Source organism: Scomber scombrus, chromosome 9 (assembly GCF_963691925.1).
Source record: "Scomber scombrus chromosome 9, fScoSco1.1, whole genome shotgun sequence".
In the NCBI taxonomy this organism is placed as follows: domain Eukaryota; kingdom Metazoa; phylum Chordata; class Actinopteri; order Scombriformes; family Scombridae; genus Scomber; species Scomber scombrus.
This window is the reverse complement of record NC_084978.1, coordinates 25,125,996-25,145,545: the sequence shown is the minus strand read 5'-3', so window position 1 is coordinate 25,145,545 and position 19,550 is coordinate 25,125,996. Positions and strand designations below refer to the sequence as shown.

General features: G+C 41.4%; 1 protein-coding gene across 1 annotated transcript; it reads left to right on the top strand.

The window, feature by feature from the left end:
• The first annotated feature begins 16,987 nt into the window (after positions 1–16,987).
• smim19 (small integral membrane protein 19) lies at positions 16,988–19,037 on the top strand. Its single transcript, XM_062426045.1, has 3 exons — positions 16,988–17,214; positions 17,606–17,730; positions 18,494–19,037. The coding sequence occupies exons 1-3, from the start codon at positions 17,081–17,083 to the stop codon at positions 18,556–18,558; spliced, it is 324 nt and encodes a 107-aa protein (XP_062282029.1). The 5' UTR covers positions 16,988–17,080; the 3' UTR covers positions 18,559–19,037.
• Positions 19,038–19,550: the final 513 nt, after the last annotated feature.

Here is a 19,550-nt window from a genome sequence, read left to right as displayed (position 1 = left end):
GTAAAGGAGAGAGTGAGACACACTACAGCTGTGTGTCTCACAACTGACTGCTGGACATCCAGGACGACCGTGAGCTACATGTCCGTGACCTGTCATTTTCTGGAGGATTATGACATGGTCAGCTGTCTCCTGGATTGTTTTCAATTCACTGACCGTCACACAGCTAACAATTTGTCTGCTGAGGATCACGCGAAAGTGGGAGATCCAGGACAAAGTGGTGGCCTGCGTGACAGATGGAGCATCTAACATCACGCTGGCAATTCAGAAGTGTCGATGGAAACACCTCCATTGCTTCGCCCATACACTTAATCTGATTGCCAGGGGGGGTTAAAAAGTCTGTCAGAAAAGGTCAAGCACATAGTGGACCACTTCCATCGAAGCACCTTGTCGGCAGAGAAGCTAAAGGCCACACTCTGGCAAATGGGTCTGCCAGACCTGAAGCTCCTGCAGGATTGCCCCACCCAGTGGAACTCCACATTTTACATGCTGCAACGGTTTGTAAGGCTGAGGGATGCCATCATCACTACCCTGGGTTGGTGAATTCATCAATATCCACATTGAACCATGACGAGTGGGAGGCTATTGAAGAGGCATGCGAGGTGCTGCAGCCATTTGAGGAAACCACAGTGGAGATCAGTGCTGAAAGGTATGAAATAATAAATATTAAAATACATACATACATGGTAATTAAATAGAGGGATAATATAATAAGAGATAAATACATAGTATTTAAATAAATAGATAACAGAGGTGTCAAGTAACAAAGTACAAATACTTTGTTACCTTACTTAAGTAGAATTTTGGGTATCTATACTTTACTGGAGTATTTATTTTTCAGCCAACTTTTTACTTCTAGTCCTTACATTTTCACGCAATTATCTGTACTTTTTTACTCCTTACATTTTAAAATAGCCTCGTTACTCCTATTTCATTTCGGCTTGTTTTCATTCCGGCTTGTCATTGTTCAAAAACACACCCACAAAAAAAAGGGTGGGGTAGTGCACTATAAACTATAGGCCCCTGTTACGCTGCCTAAGCTTTTGTCCTTAATGGCATTTTCCCCCTTACATTACTTTTACACTTTAAGTAGTTTTGAAACCAGTACTTTTACACTTTTACTTGAGTAAAAAGCTTGAGTTGATACTTCAACAAAGTATTTTTAAACCCCAGTATCTATATTTCTACCTGAGTAATGAATGTGAATACTTTTGACACCTCTGATAGATAAGTACATGGTAAATGAATAGATAAATTAATTAATAAATACAGTTGTTTTTAGTTTTTTTTAAACATAACATAAGTAACATACATAAAGATGATCTGACCCACTGTAACTGTCCTTTCTGTAGCTATGTGACTGCCTCCTAAATAATTATTTTGGCACGGGGTCTTCAAAGGCTCACTGCAAACTACCTGAGGACCGGCCGCTTCAAGCAACCATTGGTGGTGTCCCTTCTCTCCACACTCAACGCTGAGATGGCCAAGAGTTTCCACAGAATTGAGTTTCATACTCTTCTGTCGGAGTCCTCAATCCTTGACCCCAGGTTCAAAAGGAAGGCCTTCTCTGACGACCAGGCAGCCAACGAGGCAATCCAGAGATTGACCCATGCTGCAGCGGCAGCACAGGTGACAATCACCAATCCATCCCAGCAGGAAGTTCCAATGGAACAGGGAGATGCTGCGGGGCAACCCAGAGAGGTGAGCCAGATCTGGGGTGATTTTGATGAGCAGGTCTCAGGGCTTGTGAGTCACATCAGTCCAAGCACAGAAGCGACCCTCGAGATCCGGTCCTTCTTACAGGAGGCGCTGATCCCCAGGTCCTGCAATCCGCTGACCTGGTGGAAAAATAGATCAGTGATCTATCCAAGGCTGACTCGTGTCATGGTGGAGAGATTGTGCGTTTTGGCGACATCTTTGCCATCTGAACGGGTGTTCAGCAAGATGGGGCAGATCATTTCAGAAAAGCGCAGCCGTCTGTCTGCCTCCAAGGCACAAAATGTCATGTTTCTGCATGCAAACCTCAAGTGAGCAGCAGTCAGGTCAAAGAAAACACATTTTAAATGGCAATGTTCGTTTTTTCCCCCCAGTTCAGTTCAGTGTTCACTGTTTCATTATATAATTAAATTGGCCTTGATTAAGTTATCAAATATATATATATATTTTTTACGTAACTATTTCATTTGTAACCTTTCCATAGTACTGGAGCTGATTGAAGAATAAATGTTGTATAAAATAAATGTTTGTCAGTGTAACCACTGTGTTGTGTCTTCTGCTTAAAAAGGAGCTGCTTGGGGTTGTGGTAGCAGCAGGTTTATTGATCTGATTCTGCATTTGGAGCAAAGGAAAACAATCAGTGAATATACAGCGCATGCTCTGTCTGGAAAGACGCACGTGTATTACAGTTAGCTAGCTGTGCTAGGTTACTGGCGATAAAACATAAAAAACACAGGGGATAACTTACAAAAAACATGGCGAAATTAATATAAGACAAATGATATGCAAATAAATAAAGCCAGCTTAACTTTCACATGCTCTGCAATTAGTTAAAACGGTTATTCCCCACAGACAATAAAAAGACATGTTACCTGTAGGTAAATCCTCAGCTGCTTTGAGTATTACCCAATGGGAAATTTCGTTTGCTGTGTTTACTGTTAACTTAACAGTGTTAAATTATCAGAGTGGTGAAGAGGGACTGAGAGAGCCAGCCAATCATATGTTGTCTGTTGAGTCACTCGCTCTCAAGTAGAGATGGCCCGTTCGCGAATGAATCAGTTCAAACGAACAACTCTTTAAAACGAACGAACTGACCTGATTCCCCGTTTCACTTCTCTCTCGTTCTTTCGTTCGCTATGTTCACTGTTAAGTTATCAGAGTGGTGAAGAGGGACTGAGAAAGCCAGCCAATCGTAGGTTGTCTGTTGAGTCACTCGCTCTCAAGTTGCGTTCACAGACACGCAGGAAGGATACTGTTCTGTTGAAGCACCCTATTTTGGGGTGTTAGCGAATGTTAAGCTAAATGCTAGCTTTCCTGAGTGTCTTTGAACGCATCTTGAGAGCGAATCACTGACTGAACGAGACCGACTGAGATGATTGAACGGAGCGACTGACTGAACGAGACCGACAGGAGAGATATGAACAGACTTAAGTATCTGGGCATAATCTCTCTTTTTTAATAACACACATAACAGTAACGTGGCCCAGTTCGTTACAATATATCTGCCAAGATTTTAGATGTTTGTCAGCATATTGGGTCTTTATTTCTTTATTTAGTAGCCCTTGCTAAAAGTGAACAAAAAATGAAGACAATAAATTAGCTGATTTAGCCGGAGTCTACTCTCTATTTACCTTCAATACATGTACATTTAATGTGAAGGTGTAAACACATTAGCCACTGTTGTATTGTACATAATCATGAAGTTGCAGCTATGTATTTACTTTGAACTACTGTGTTGTGTTGACCGTTAGCACGATCGTTTGAGAACGAGGAGCTGAGAACCGTGCATTATGATTCACCGTTAAACAACGTTGTACCGGAAATACGACTGAACGAACTAATGAACAAACTATATGAACCGATTCTTCCAGCTGAACTGACCGACGGGAACTGAATCTCGACAACGAATCATGAAATCCATCACTACTCTCAAGATGCGTTCACAGACACTCAGGAAAGATACTGTTCTGTTGAAGCACCCTATTTCCGAGTGTTAGCGAATGTAAAGCTAAATGCTAGCTTCCTGAGTGTCTGTGAACACATCTTGAGAGCGAATCACTGACTGAACGAGACCGACTGAGATGAACGGAGTGACTGACTGAACGAGACCGACAGGAGAGATATGAACGGACTTAAGTATCTGGGCTTAATCTCTCTTTTTTAATAACACACATAACAGTAACGTGGCCCAGTTCGTTGCAATATTTCTGCCAAGATTTTAAACATGTTTGTCAGCATATTGGGTCTTTATTTCTTTATTTAGTAGCCCTTGCTGAAAGTGAACAAAAAATGAAGACAATAAATTAGCCACTGATGTATTGTACATAATCATGAAGTTGCAGCTATGTATTAACTTTGAACTACTGTGTTGTGTTGACCGTTAGCATGATCGTTTGAGAACGAGGAGCTGAGAACTGTGCAGCACTATGATTCACCGGCCGCTGAAATGGCCTGGTAAATGGTAAATGGCCTGTACTTATATAGCGCCTTTCTAGTCTTTTCGACCACTCAAAGCGCTTTACAATACATTTCATTCACCCCATTCACACACATTCATACACTGATGGCAGGAGCTACCACGCAGGGTGCCAACCTGCACATCAGGGGAAGCTAATCATTCATACACATTCATACACCGTTGGCACAGCAACGGGAGCAATTTGGGGTTAAGTGTCTTGCCCAAGGACACATCGACATGTGGACTGGAGGAGCCGGGAATCGAACCGCCAATCTTCCAATTGGTGGACGACCGCTCTACCTCCTGAGCCACAGCCGCCCACGCTGAACAACGTTGTACCGGAAACACGACTGAACGAACTATGTGAACCGATTCTTCCAGCTGAACTGACTGACGAGAACTGAATCTCGACAACGAATCATGAAATCCATCACTACTTTGCTCTCCAGCAGGTCCCTCTTGTACTTGTCCAAACACACTCTGCATAGCAGTAGTGGTCTGGTCCTGTCGTTCCAGGCAACCTCGGACAAATATTTGTAGAGGAGTAGCGTGCTGTTCAGTCCTCAAACCATGGTTGTTCCACTGGTCTAAGAATCGTGCGAGGTCCCTGTTCAGTCGTGGGAGGTAGGGGCTATTTTATTTACTGTAGAAGCCGGTGTACAGATGAGGGACACAGCCTCCTGCAAAATGGACAAGTGCAAAGTGGCTGATGCCAGCACATATAAAAAAGGTACAGTGACCACATCCAAACCAAATATTGGACAAAGAGTATGTTTTTTCTGGAACAATCTGGGACAGGTCACCAATGCTTAGCAAACATGAAAATTGTGATATAAAAAAAATAAACATCAATATTCTGCCCTTTTATTTTGTTTGTCATAAGACAAACTGCAAAAACATTATACTTTACATTTATCCATGTATATAATTTTAGTGTGAGCTGAAACATTTTGGATATCACCTGTAGATGTTTGCCTTCTCCCCAGCAAATTAAGACCTTAGGGCGAACTCACACTAGGGCCAGTTGTTCCGTACCATGCTGAAGCACGAATGTCCCCCCTCCCCTGTCCCCCGCTGGCCCGCACTCACATTACCTCTAACCCAAGTGTACTCAAGCACAGTTGCTTGCGGGTTTAATCCCAGGAAAGGGAATTCCCGGGAAATCCAATCAAAATCATTTCCCCGAATATTATTATTTATAAATAAAAAAACAGAACATTGGTGAAATATATTCACTAAAACATAGGCAGACAGTTTACTCTCATAAAACATGCACAGCAGCACAGGTGTGTGTTCGCGTGCTGTGCGCCGGTTAAACACAACACAGCTGATCAATCAACACAACGCACTATGATTAAAAAGTGCCATCATGTTCTTCTGAGTCATGCCTGTGTAGTATGCAGAGGAGGCAAAAGTACTACGGATACTAGTGTAAAAAAGACTACTAAAGCAGACGTACTGATTCAACTCTTTACTCCAGTAAAAGTAAGAAAATTTGATCACTTCGAGTGATCATTCATGCTCGCAGGAATAGACTTAGTTTAACTGAATGACTTAGAAGTCGCGAAAATGACTTTAACGAATTTCGTTAGTTTATATAATGCAGATTTGTAAAATATTACTTTTATAAGGGTCACAGAACATAACCAGCACATTAATAGTTATTTACAGCACATGGATACATTTTGTACTTTCTAGTGCAGTGAGACAACAGACTCTGACAGATTTGACAAGGCACAGCAAATAAACCCAATCTTGTCAATCAATGACAATGACTCGCCTTGTTTTGTATCCATGTGTTCTATGGGCATAGCTCTGCTTTGCAAAATCTGATATTTCCTCCTGACTAATCCTATGACCCTTTCAACATGAATTTGCAGATTTGCTATTTTTCTGGTTTGTTCCATCTCATATGCTGACAGTTGTCTTTTCCCCCTGGTGAATGCAGGCATCTGTAGTGAAGCACAGTAAAATCCCACACTATCTCCAACATTAAATCCACGGTCAGCTAGAACAATAACTCCAGGCAACAGGTTTTGTAGGAGACCGCTTTCTTCAGTGATCTGTTTATCACTAACTCTTCCTCCCCAGGCACGAGATATGTAAGAGACATAACCTTGGGGAGCAACACCAATGAAAAACTTAACAGTGGTATGATGCTTGTAGTTTGACCGTGTTTGTGCTCTAGCTGTCAAAGCAGTCAACAATCACAGCAACTCTAAATCCAAATGCTTGCCTGAATCCCATTGGCATTGTAGCTTGAAGTACATGTCGCTCTGGCCACTCAATTAAAAACTCTAATCTCTCATACAGTATGCCAATTAACTTATGCCAAACTCTAGAAACAGTGGAGTAAGATATGTTGAACCTGAAGGCCAAATCTTTCAGAGGGAGATTTAATCTCAACCTCAGCAGAACCAATATTAATCGCTCAAATTTAGAGAGCGCAGACATAGGACCATAGGTGATGTAAGGCTCACACAGCTGAAAAACCTGCATCAAAACTAAGACGTTCGGGAGCCCGGTATAAAATGTTGTCTCGTCTTCGCTCTTCTCAAAAGACCCTTGACTAAACAGTGTATCCATTGCTTTGGTACAAAGTTCTACCAGCTCTTTTGTGGTTTGCTTCAGAACATCTTCCATCCTCTCAATGTCATCCATTGTAAGGTCCGTCTGACAGCCTGCATCTGCATACAATATATAGAAGAAGGGGGTGCAATAAGTTATTTAAATTTCTCCAAAAATATGTCTAATTTTCTTATTGTATACATTTTTATTTGGTCCAATTTATACACTTAATTAGCTGACTTCACTGACTTAGTTATCAATGTTTGAGAGCCTTATTCACAGTTTACATAGATTTGTTGCTGACATGATCATGATTTGTCATATGCAACGATAATATTGGCTACACATTAATACAATTAATTTACCTTGTCGATCATTTAACATTTCATTGAAGTCCTCTGATTGAGGGCTGTCAGACTGCTGTGGATCCGGGCTCTCTATTGCCCCTGAGCTTCTTTGGTGGTGTGCCCTAGATTTCATCCTCTCCTCTCTTTGACGCGATGACTCTGACTCTGACTCTGCCTTACCTCGCTGGTAACCGAGGTTAACTGTAGGAGCCCAGTCTACAGACTCAACGTTCTTTAAAGCGCTGGGGCATCCTAAAGAAATAAACAAACGGCCCTAATTAGACGTATGCCCCGCATAAAACTCGTATTGTTGTTAAGAGGTAAAAACTCCTACAAAGCAAAGAAAAAAACTAACTTTACTGTTACAGAGTAAATTAACAGTTAACTATAATCTAATGTTACATAAACAAAGCTACAAAAGGCAAGTTACCTTTGACGAAGTGGTCGCTACACACACGGGCATTATCCGACTCCGCTCCTCCTGACTGCAAACAAAGGTTGGAAAGCCAATTTTTCCAGCGTTTTTCAGTCAGTTTCCTGCATTTTTTCCCCTTTGTGGACAATTACTTTAGGAACTCGATAAAAACTCTTGCTGGTTTCTCGGTTGGAACGATTAGAGCAACCATACACAACACAGAAACTCGGCATGACTGCCTAGACCGCTTCTTCCCAGTAAACAAGCAGTGGGGAATTACTCATTAATTACTTCCTGCCCTCCATCTGCAGTTGGCGCCACAGCGTAGAACGATAGTGACATCATATGCAAACAACCTATAGAAAGGTAAGACGCCGCTTTTTACGGGCGTCTTTAGAAGGGTAGTGTTGAAATAATGGCGATATATGGCGCTTTGGGCTTTCCATATCTTCCTCCAAGCTGCAGCCGTCTGTCTTTTTACGGTAGCCGAAGTATTCCCATACAGCCGACCTGGTCCTTTTAGACGGGGGGGAAAAGTTCGGGGGGCTCGCCTCCTTCAGCCATCATACAGCCTGCAGAGCTACCTGCTTGTAACAACAACTGGAGGTGCGCGGGGGGGGAGGGGGTACTTTACTCTGCAGCTGCACACGACCTGAGGGACCTCTACTTTCTCTCATGACGTTTTAAACCGCCATGCTAAATCAGCCATGACAAAGTTTTGCCTTAGTTTCATTAAAGTCATTAGAATTTGGTCCACAACAGGCATCGATGATGAAGTAGGAGCGAATGATTCGAGGCAGGATACAAGTGTGTGGAACTCAATGAGTGGAATCCCTGTATACAAGAGGGAGTCTGCATCACTCTTCAAAATACTGTCTGCAACAGGGTGTGGAAATTCTGGGGATGGTGCACTTATTCCACATGTGATGGTGGGCCCTTTTGAATAGGTGTGGTCCTCCATCCCTGGGTCTGACCACTGTGTAAAGTGCACAGGCACAACAGATAAGACAGATATTGGGCCAGATGCAAGAATATGTTCGTATTTTCCTTCTTAAATCTGTCATACTTTTTCCCGTGAGGTGGAATTTACGAGTGTGCCACGTCGGATTCATGAAACACTCGTATCACCTGAAAACAGTCGTAAATGAGCTGTGTAAACATGATGAATCTCACCTGTTCTAAATGAACGTGCATTCCCGAGAGTGGTGCATTTGCATAATTGACACCCTCAAAATGCCATATAAGGTCAGGCTACCGGAAGGTTGTTGCTGAGCTCCATTCATGAAAATGGCACTGATAAGCAAGAAGAAAAATTACACCAGCTCAGAAATCGAAGTTCTGTTGAAAGAAATAGAGGACTGTAAGCGCATATTGTTCAGCAGTGTCAGTAGTGGCATAAGGGCCCCTGAAAAGAACAAGGAATGGGAAAAGGTTACGCTTGTTGTAAACTCGGTGTCAGCTGTATCGGGCACCGTTGCAGAATTTTAAAAAAAATGGTTCGATATGAAATTGGACTCAAAAAGACGCCTGTCTAAGACAAGGAGATCAATAGCTGCAACAGGCGGGGGCCAAGAAGACACGCATATAAACAGGGCCGACGAGAGAATAGCTGCCATAATTGGGAACGTGGCACTGCAAGGTGTCTCGGCAGATGGACCACTGGACACCGACTTGATTCCCGCTGCAGCACGTGACAATGGTAAACCGTTATTCCTCTACTGTGGGTTAACATGCACTTTTAACCACATTTCATGTATGTAGATATTAGCCATGTATCTTAACACACTAGGTTCCTACACTCAAAAAAAGGAAATGTCATGTTTGTTGGCTTTAAAACATAGTATTATATTTGAATTACTCAAAAACCACGAGTTTTTTATGTCAATTTAAGTTGGTTGTGGTAGTTGAAAGCAAAAATATGCAATGTCAGGTTTACTTGATTGTGTTAGTTATCCCTACTCAACTCTATCATGTAAAACCAAAAGCAGTAGTAGTTTGTCCCTCTGAGGACACCACTCATCCCTTCTAATCTCGTTCACAATCACGCGAGATTACGTTACCTCTGCCATTTTCCTTTTCGCGGCACATGGAGGAACACACCAGCCACCCTTGAAATAGAGGTAAGTAAACACATTTTTCCTGCCATTATTTCAAAAAGCAAGTAGAGTTCTTCCAATTAGCTCGGTTAGCTCCGTTAGCGTCATTAGAGTGGGCACCTTCAGCTCGAATCTCTTCAAGAGGAAGTCTAATTCTGTGAAGTCTGTCTCTGTATGGGATTTCTTGAAAAACAGACTCTTGGAGCCACGCCGCACCTGGATCTCCGCCATCTCCCCAAGCTTGGGTGCCTGTGCCTTCTTGACCTTGGTAGTGGAATGGCCATCCCTCCAATCCAGCACATTGGCATTCTCCAGTTGGAAAACATCCACTTTCCTGGAGTTGGAGCTTGCCACATCACTGACAAAGTCCTCGAAGTCGTACACCACACCACCTGGACGGTTCCTCATCTGCTGCTCGACACCATGGTGGAAACTGTCAGCGCTCATAAAAGTATGTCCCCGCTCAAAGAACTTCAGGGTGATGTCCTCCCGTGAAGTGGTGTTACTGTTGACAAGAGTGACGAGTGAGGATAGCAGGCACAAATTTTTATTTTGCGCACTGCAATTGTCCACCCAGAATATGCTGTGGCATACATCCCTCTCCTTCTCCAATGCTGTGACGTATGCCGATGTTATTTCTGCTGCACTTCGCCCTGCTGTTCCCTCGTGCCACAAGACAGAGATGGTGTTCTTCTTGTTTTTTCTCTTTCCCACTGAGGCAAATGTCTCATGGTATGCCACGATGCGGCGGGTAAATACAGAGGACTTGACTCCTGGCATGCGTGGCAGCATTATGACCTTCTGGAGGTCCACACTCCTAACTGACGTGTCGTCCGGCCAGTCCCTCTCTGCATCTGCCTGGTAGCTGAAGTGGCTCTCCAGGGCAGACTCCTTATGTTTTTGCCACCTTTGGCACTCCGGGCAATCTGTGTTTGCATTCTCTCCTGTGTGGCCTTTCTCATGTTCAGCATGCTCCAAACAGTCCTCACACAAGTTTGGCGAAGCTAATTTTCTTTTGTTTTATGACCTTCCTGTACGTTTCATACGAGCAGGCATTTCCTTTATCCAGGTAGTCTGAATGCATGATTTTTATGGTGATGTCACTTGGGAGGTACCGCCGATGTGGGGCATGCTCACGTCTGTAATGGCTCACACAAGGATGGAAGGACTCAATGTGGTCATCAAGGGTCTTAACATCCAGCTTGTTGACTGCAGCCTGCCTTCCTCTCTGGTCCTTGGGTGGAGCCAGTGGCTTGGTGTTTGTTTTCCCCATCATGGAAATGACCAGACTGTCATTTTTTGGCTGGTAGCTGTTTGGATTTTAGCTATCTCTACTTGCTAAATCTTACGCTATGTGTTAGCTCAGTCCGTGTGTTCGTTAAATGAAAGAATAGGAGAAGATGAGCGGTCTCACAGGCTATTTTATTTAGCAGTAAATGAATAAAACATACAGAGCTCTGGGTCGAGATCTTCCTTTCCCTGATGAACAACAGTGTTTGTCAGTTCATGAAGTCTGACTCTCTATGCTTTCCCTGACCCATTTTATACACAAATACAGAATGTTTATGCAATGTGTGAGGTGTTGTCTCCTCCGGATTGGCTGTTGATCTGACTCCATCCTCCATCTTCTCGCACTCCAGGATATGTGACTTTCCTGTGACCTCCTTAAACAGGCGTAATAGTGACTTCCATGTGACCCCCTTCCTCTGAAACTACACAATCCAGACATCCTGTGGGGGTTTTTAAGGGTTAGTTCTGCATCGTTTAACAAAGGATGGTCAGGGCTATGACTGAATGTTTGACCCCGATCTCCTGTTAATAATAAACCTTTAACCTATACAAGTGGGACGTGTCAACATCAAGAATCTACCTATTTAATTACACTTCAGGGTAAACTGTCTTCCAGCTGGGATGCATTCTTATTACACAACAAGCTTACTGCTTTCAAATTGTTACACATAGGACCACATATTTATATGAAACAAACAATAAAGTAATCAATCCCCTTATCTGATATTTTAGCAGTGGCCAATTCAAAGCATATATCTACATAGCCCAAAGTGGAAAGGAACATCAGCTTGCAGATCTGTCTTGGCCCTCCTTTGTGGTCTTGTAGCTGGTAAATGAATGAGCGGCCACGGCGACTTTCTGGGCCAGTTTTTGTTCTTTTGGTCGGCAGTGGGGTTACCGAGTGAAACATCCATGATCTTCTTTCTGTGTATGTCATCTCCCAGTACTGACTCCATACCTCCCTCCGTCTTTCCTCTGAAATATGGTCTGTACACTTTCTACGACACTTGGCACCACATGGCTCCTTCATTGGTGGACGTGAATCTCCCTTCCTCCCTTCCACCTCAGGCTGTGGCCCTGGCTCTTGAACTTCTTTCACTGACTCTCCAAGTTCCACATCAGTCTGTGTCAAAGTCATCGTCGGGGTTGGGGTTGGGGTTGGGACATAGTCTGGGACTGTAATGTCATTGTCATACAGGACATAGTCTGGGTCTGTGAAGTCATCATCATACAGGCTTAGGCTGTCCTCGCTGGCATCCAGGAAAGTGTCCAGGATGGTCAACTCCATTTCTTCAGCAGGGGGCAGGTCTTGCTGACTCTTTCATGGAATATCTTCACGTACAGCTTAAATGAAAAGGATAGACAATCAGTGGCATGCATGTAAAACCACAGTAGTGCTCAAAGAAATGAATGTAAAACTGCACCCAATAATAAATATAATAGATCTGTCCAAGGGGACCGGAATGTTTCTTGACATTGGGGGGGGACCAAAAAGTTTTTTTTTCATGGTCATTTAAGTGTGTCTGATTAGCGGATAATTTGGATACAGAGGCCTATAAAAGCTTCATGCACACATAGGGCCCTATCTTGCGGTTGCAAGGTCTAAAAGGGTTTGACTGAAGTCCCCTCATTAACCACAGGCGACAAGTGGGCGTAACACACTGTAAACCAATCAGAGTGTCATCTCCCATTCCCTTTAAAATCCACTGTCACTTTGGTGGATTGCTATTTTAATGGCGCATTTGACAAGCAATGCGTTTCAAGGATAAAACACGAGTTATATTTGCTGAAAAGAAAGTTGGCTGATGAGCTGCTAACCCGACATTTCATTCATATAAATTAAGACTATGGAGTTATAACTAACCAGTGTGATGAGTGTAGGGGTGTGTGTGGTTATACCGCAGCAGCCTGGTGTCATCAGCTGATTTAATAAACAGTGAGGCTGTGCGTTATGGCACTGCGCTCTGCGCAGCATCTCAGACGCTAACAGTATAAACAGCTGTGGATATCAGACACTGTAAGAATCACCCACGTTCATTAACAGATCATGTTTTAACCACAGATGTGCAGATGATTTTCTTGTTGATAAAATCACTAAGTGGCAGCGGAGCGTCTTTACCTTACCCTGGCCCAACTCTGGGTAACCCAAACACGCAACCTCATACACAGAACGACAGTTCAATACTGATCAAAGGTGTCTGCCTCCGTTGGCAGCGCACACCTGCTCTTTATCCGCCATCACTCTCACTGCAGCCGCCCCACACCAATCAGCCTGATTCAGCACCAGCCATCAGTCATCAGCTCCCTGGATCTACTGCAAATCGTGGGGTGGACACACACACACACACACAAAGGGAGGGAAGAAACAATACATACGGCTTAAGGCCGTAACATTGTACTTCAAAGAAACTAGTCATTAGCAGCATTGATATAACTGTTAAGTGCTTTACTCCAGGAAATCAAAAGAAATTCAGAGGAAAGATTTTGCTGATATTATATCATGTTCAGCTGTGAAAAAGACATTTGCTTTTCTTGTTGAACACCCAATTAAATGTTACAGCTACATAGTGAGAAATTATACATTTGCACACTGGAAATCAAGACATTAGCTCTAATGATGAGGAGTGCATTCTCTACAGCCATCAGTCTTACTGATCCATTTTCATAACTGCCCGACAAGATCTGTAATAAAAGCTTTCACATTTTCAGACTTACCTTTTGGATTTGAGATTCTGAGACATTTTCCCAAGGTAGAGAATAATTTCAGAGCTGAACTGTGATAGTCACAGCAACTAACAGACAGACAGAAATGAGGATGTCTCTGTCCATGTAGTCACGTATCATGGTTTGCGGTGCGCATTAGGTTTCCATCTGTGCGCAGTCACATAACCACACACCTATCTGAAAAAAAATACACACTCGTTAGCGCTTGTTAGCATTTTGCTAGCGCATTTCTTATAAGGGCCATTCTACCGAATTGGTGCAAAGTCGCTTTTCCCAAATCTTTTTATGTGTGCAAATTATACAGGGTGTCCACAAAGTCTTTTTACAATTTAAAAAATTCATTACAAAAGCAATTGATGAGATATGTTAATCAGATTTGTTTTATGTATGTGTTTTTAATCACATTGCATTTGTATATCGTGTATCGAACAAAGATACAGGAGATCAACGACCTGAAGCAAAAGATCACCGATGCCATTGCCACCATTGATGAGGCAATGCTACAGCAAATATGGCAAGAAATCGAGTTGTGCTTTGTGCAACTAATACTTGGTGCCCAGGTGTATTAAATGATTACATTTCCACAGATTTGTCTATTCATTTGCTTTTGTAATAAATGTATTAAATTGTAAAGAGACTTTATGGACACCCTGTATAATATCTAAGGTATACATTTCTAGTAACTGTACACTTAATCCTCACATTGTATTTTCAGAAATGTTTGGAATATTTTTCCTTTCCCAAAATGTGTCACTGCCGAAACACACAACATATAGTATAATAAAAAAGAGTTATAATAACTTTATAATAATTTAATTACATTTATTTTATAAATGACATTTTTTTGCAATTTTATGAGAATATCTTCAGAGGTAAAACAATAACAATTAAACATTTTAACAATATTGTTAGTGTAATTTTTGAAATTCATTGGATTTTGAATCTGTTTTTTCTTTGTAAAGAGCACACACTTGACCATTCTGATTTCAAACTTCAGGATCCATTAGTTTTAATAAACATTAAACCAAACACTATCATAACATCTTAGCTAATGACTGTATGTACTTTATTTTTGACAAAACATCCATGTTTCGGTTGTGACTGTCCATTTTAAGGAAACGTTATTTTAATAAAATGATGAATAGTCACGAGATAGCCTTCAGTTATTCAGTTACATGGTATACAAACGTTGCCAAGGTAATTAATGTATACTTTTTATTATATTGTTTCCAGACCCCACACATCATCATATCCTCCCACGTTCACATCCTCCACATCAAATCATCTATCACGTCACCTGCACCATCTGCTGATGAAGAGTTTTACTTAAATGTTCACTAAAAGAAGATCTCCAGTCCCTGACTCTTTAATGGGAGTCTCCTGTCCATATTGCAGCTTCAAGACCAGTGTTCAAATTATAAGTGCAGCATAGCTGCTACATGACTGTCAGATGCAGCATTACATGGGGAGAAGGTGTCAGTAGACTATTCAGCTGCTGTTCACAGTTTTTTAATAACGCTTGTATTACACCTGTAATAAAAATAGTCCAATAAAATATTTCAAACCCAGTCTAAAAAGAGTTCTACTAAAGTCTACAAGAGTTTTGCAGTTTTTACTCTAAAAACTACTACTAATAATACATGTAACAGTTATTGAATACCTGTGTATGAAACGCAGGTGTTCCTCTGTGGTTCACTCAGTCTTCACTTTGGGGTTGTAGAGTCTGTGAATCTCTCTCAATGTGTTTCTGCACTCAATGCAATCAACTGGTTATTCACAGGTGAAAGGAACCTTATGGTCCACAACGGTCCTATTTCAAGGAGTGATAACGACGTCATAATCACTCCTGCCTTTAATACGTTATATCATATCTAAATGATGTATGATGTACGTATTTCTCATATTGTTTTTTAAAAACCATATCATTAAATGCAATGGCCCCCTGTGCTATTTTACACCTAGCCTCTATAATATTTATTTTACTATTTAACTTATATGATGTTACTGTGTAGATTACTGATGAATTGGCATTTGTGCCCTTATTTATTCATTTATTTATTTAATTATGTTTATTTGTTTATGCCATTGTGCATTATTGACCTGTGACCATTTACTTTCATTTGGAGGTAGATATAATATTTAATGTATGATATTATTCATATTCATTGCACTTTTTTGTCCTTTTCCTTTTTGACTTTTTGATAGGATGGGTTTAATACGTGTTATAATGGAACATTTGTATAACACGTAATATTTATGCTTAATTCACTTGTTTTCAATTTTCGACCTTTGGAGACTTTTGAGGTTATGTTGCTTTTATTAACATGTTCACATTGTCTTATTTTGTATCTTTCTAGTCTTTTCTGTGCTTTTTTTTCCTCACTGATGAGATATGCTTGCATTAGTTCAAGGTGCAGTCAAACTAAGCTCTGTAGTATGACTGGATGATTGAGGCAGCTTGTAGGAGCCAGTTGTTATGTCTGTTTATGTTGGTGTCCTGTGATAACGTTATCACTGTGTGGCAGTGTAGAGCCAGGCCAGGTGAAGCTATATGGGCACAGGTGCAATTGGGTGTCTAATGTCTTGCAAGGGTGATGGGGAGATCGCATGGTTTTTACCGCTTGCTCACAGTTAATATGGTCAGTACTGACTTCATAAAACTGTATACCAGCCACTGTATCATCAACACGGTTTGTATGTAGTATCAATGTGATTTCACTGGGTATGTGGCAGTGTTCATCTAATATATATAATAAAGGCAGCATGCAGGAGTTCTTGTCATTATTCTTAAGTTAAATTTAATGAAAGAAATAAAACAGGCCAGTTTTTCCCTTCCAGGAATGTTTCTTGAACCAACTGGCCCATGGTTGAACCTAATATCTGACCCTGTCCTAAACCTGCTGCTCGTCAAGCATGAGGCTGGCGTTTTCTGTGAAAAGTTCCAAGTGTAACATAATTTCCCCCTCAAAGTTTATCAGTGACCCAACTTTTTTGTTTTTGTTTGAACTTTTCAACTGCAAACCGTGAAATGAATACTGAAGGAAATAAAGAGAAAAAAGTTTGTTCTTCTCCATATATAAAATTGTCTACAGTCTACGTGGGTAAGCTTCTTTGGGACTATTGGGGATGAATAAAGTCTGATATAGTTTCCCTATTTGTTAGGCTATTCAACAAAAAATCTGTAGGAAACAGCAGACAGTTATACATGATCATTTGCATGAATGTGACAAAGCATTTACAATTAGTTTAAAAGAATGAAGGGACCAAAGCCTCAAGCCTTGCAAACTCAATTGTGATTTCAGACAGGAGGAGGCGCCATTGTGCAGGAAGAAGAAAGAAGGAGAAGAAGAGGAAGTAGAAGGGGAAGTGACGCCGCGGTGTTTACACTGCGCAGCTGAGCAATTTCACACAATATCTCTTTGTATCCGCATATTGAGCCGCTGAGTTTGGTCGCAGTTATCGTATTTTAATGGGGGCACACGGGGTTTTGGGCAACGAGCCCGAGTCTATAGACTACTCTGTGCATGAAGCCTGGAATGAGGCCACCAATGTCTATCTGCTGGTTATCCTGGTCAGCTTCGGCCTGCTGATGTACGCCAGAAAGTAAGTCTACATTTATATCAACCATTCACTACTCTATTTGTTTTAAACAATACATACAAGATAGGACTGTGGTGCAGCCGTAGAGCTGCCCCTTCTCTCAATATATACAAACTCACACCATACTCCATTACTAAAGTGCCCATTTTAATGGTTACTTGGTCATAGGAAGATGAAAGTACCTCATGAGGCGTTACTTTATTCATTAAAAGATTCAGGAGGGTCTTCTGGCTAATTCGGCATTCATATCACCCCCATACCTTTAATAATAGCCTTTCGTGTACTGTCAAACAAATGGTGATGTTCTCTCAACAGATATGGTTAAACCCCCAGTATGACCTCTACATTCTCCTTGTCTCTCAATGAAATCTCGTTTTATTCACGTTTAATTTAGAAACAAGAGGAAGATCATGCGTATCTTTACTCTGCCTCCTACCGCCGGGAGCAACCCGGAGCCCAACTTCTATGACAGCCTGCAGAAGGTCCGCCTGAGACAGCAGCTGGAAATGTACTCTATGGGTGAGTATCACTGATACTTCAGGGCCTTCTTTGACTAATTTTTTTTTTAAATAAAAGGTGAGTCTGTTTTAAACATATCTGTGACATTTGATCCCCCAACAGTTGTTTAGATTTCTCTAAATCCATATTTTCATACAGGCCAGATTCCCCTCTGATAGATAGATGGATAGATCTTTATTGTCATTGCAAGTATACAACGAAACTCCGTTTGAGCAGTCCAATGCAGCATTAAAAAAAAAAAAAATGCACAAGCCAATCACATCTCACCCATACCCATGACCAAATACTCATACCCATAACCATAAAACTTAAAACATGGTCTAAAATATAAATAAATAAGGGGCAATGGGACACGACAGTATTCACAGTTCATTATTGCACAGAGTTCATTACTGCACTGGGGTGGCAGTTGTGTGTGTGTGTTCTCTGCAGTCTGTCCACAGCTCTGGGGAAAATGCTATTCCGCAACCTGTTTGTGAGTGTGATGGGGGTTCTCAGTCTGCCAGAGCAGAGGGTGCTGAAGAGGGGGTTTCTGTCCTCCAGCAGTCTGATTAACTGAAGCTATTTACATAGAATAAAAATGAGCAGAATTATTGACAATGCATTCAATGTAGTCTTATATCATACATTATATCCCAAAACTTGTATATTTGATACTTCCTTAGCTCATATGTAGTTTGACCTCGATATGGCTGAATACGTACTTTTATCTATATTGTCATTCTGGATGATCTTGAGGTAAATGTGTTTTCTTGTCTTCTAGCCAGGAAATTTGAACAGCAGCAGCAACAGGGCCAGACAGACAGTGTGCAGCTCTCCATGGAATGAGAGCACGAGGGCACTCATCCCTTTCTGTCTGAGTCAACACTCCCACCGTCATCAAGCCCCTCTGCACACAGATAGGAAGCCACATGGGATGGCTGTCGAGACTGACTAGAGCCCAGAGAAAGAGGCTACTCCCGTGCTGGTTGCTGCTGTTTTTGTTGTCTGTTGTTCGTCTGTACGTATGGAGCAGATACAGCCGGACTGATGAAGAAGCCAGGAAGTGCTCGGGGGAGTCTGGAATCTTGCAGGTTCGCTGTATGAGGCACAGCAATGACATGAACTTGGTGAGAGGATTTATAAACCTGTAACTGCAGCAGATGTCACTGAGGTATATTCAGTGCCATGTGGGGGTAAAAATGTCCACCACAAGGAGTACCTTTCAAATCAAACAAGATTTTTTTTTTTTTAACTTCTCTGTTAGATGATTTAAATAGTAAAATTAAATGTCTTAAATGTGAAAATAATAAAATCACACAAACCTGGAGCAATGGAGTCAGTGGATGATTTGACTGGAGTTACCATGATGTTGCTTCATCTGGGTTTTTATTTGGCTTTGCAGAACAACTTAAAAACATCCCATTTTCATCCCAATTATCTTCAGAAGTAAAGTTCAGAAACTTTAATGGGTCAGTTACCACAAAATATACAAGACTTATTTTCTCACTTACTTCTAGTGGTATCTACCCATGCAGATAGTTTAAATTCTGGTAAAGAAGAGATGTTGCTGAAGCCACACTAGCAATGTGACTGTCAGTCTGTCCATCACTTTCACCCAGATTGAAATATCTCATCAATTTATAAATGGATTCACACTAACATTTGTAAATCCCCAGAGGATAAATCCTAATGACGTATACTCTGACATTTCCAGTGGCTCCCCCATGTGGTTGACTTTCATGATTTTGAGTGCATATCTCTAACTACAACTATTGGATGAATTATTTCCATTAAATTCTAAATCACAAATTTAAAGTACAGATATTAATGCCTCATTT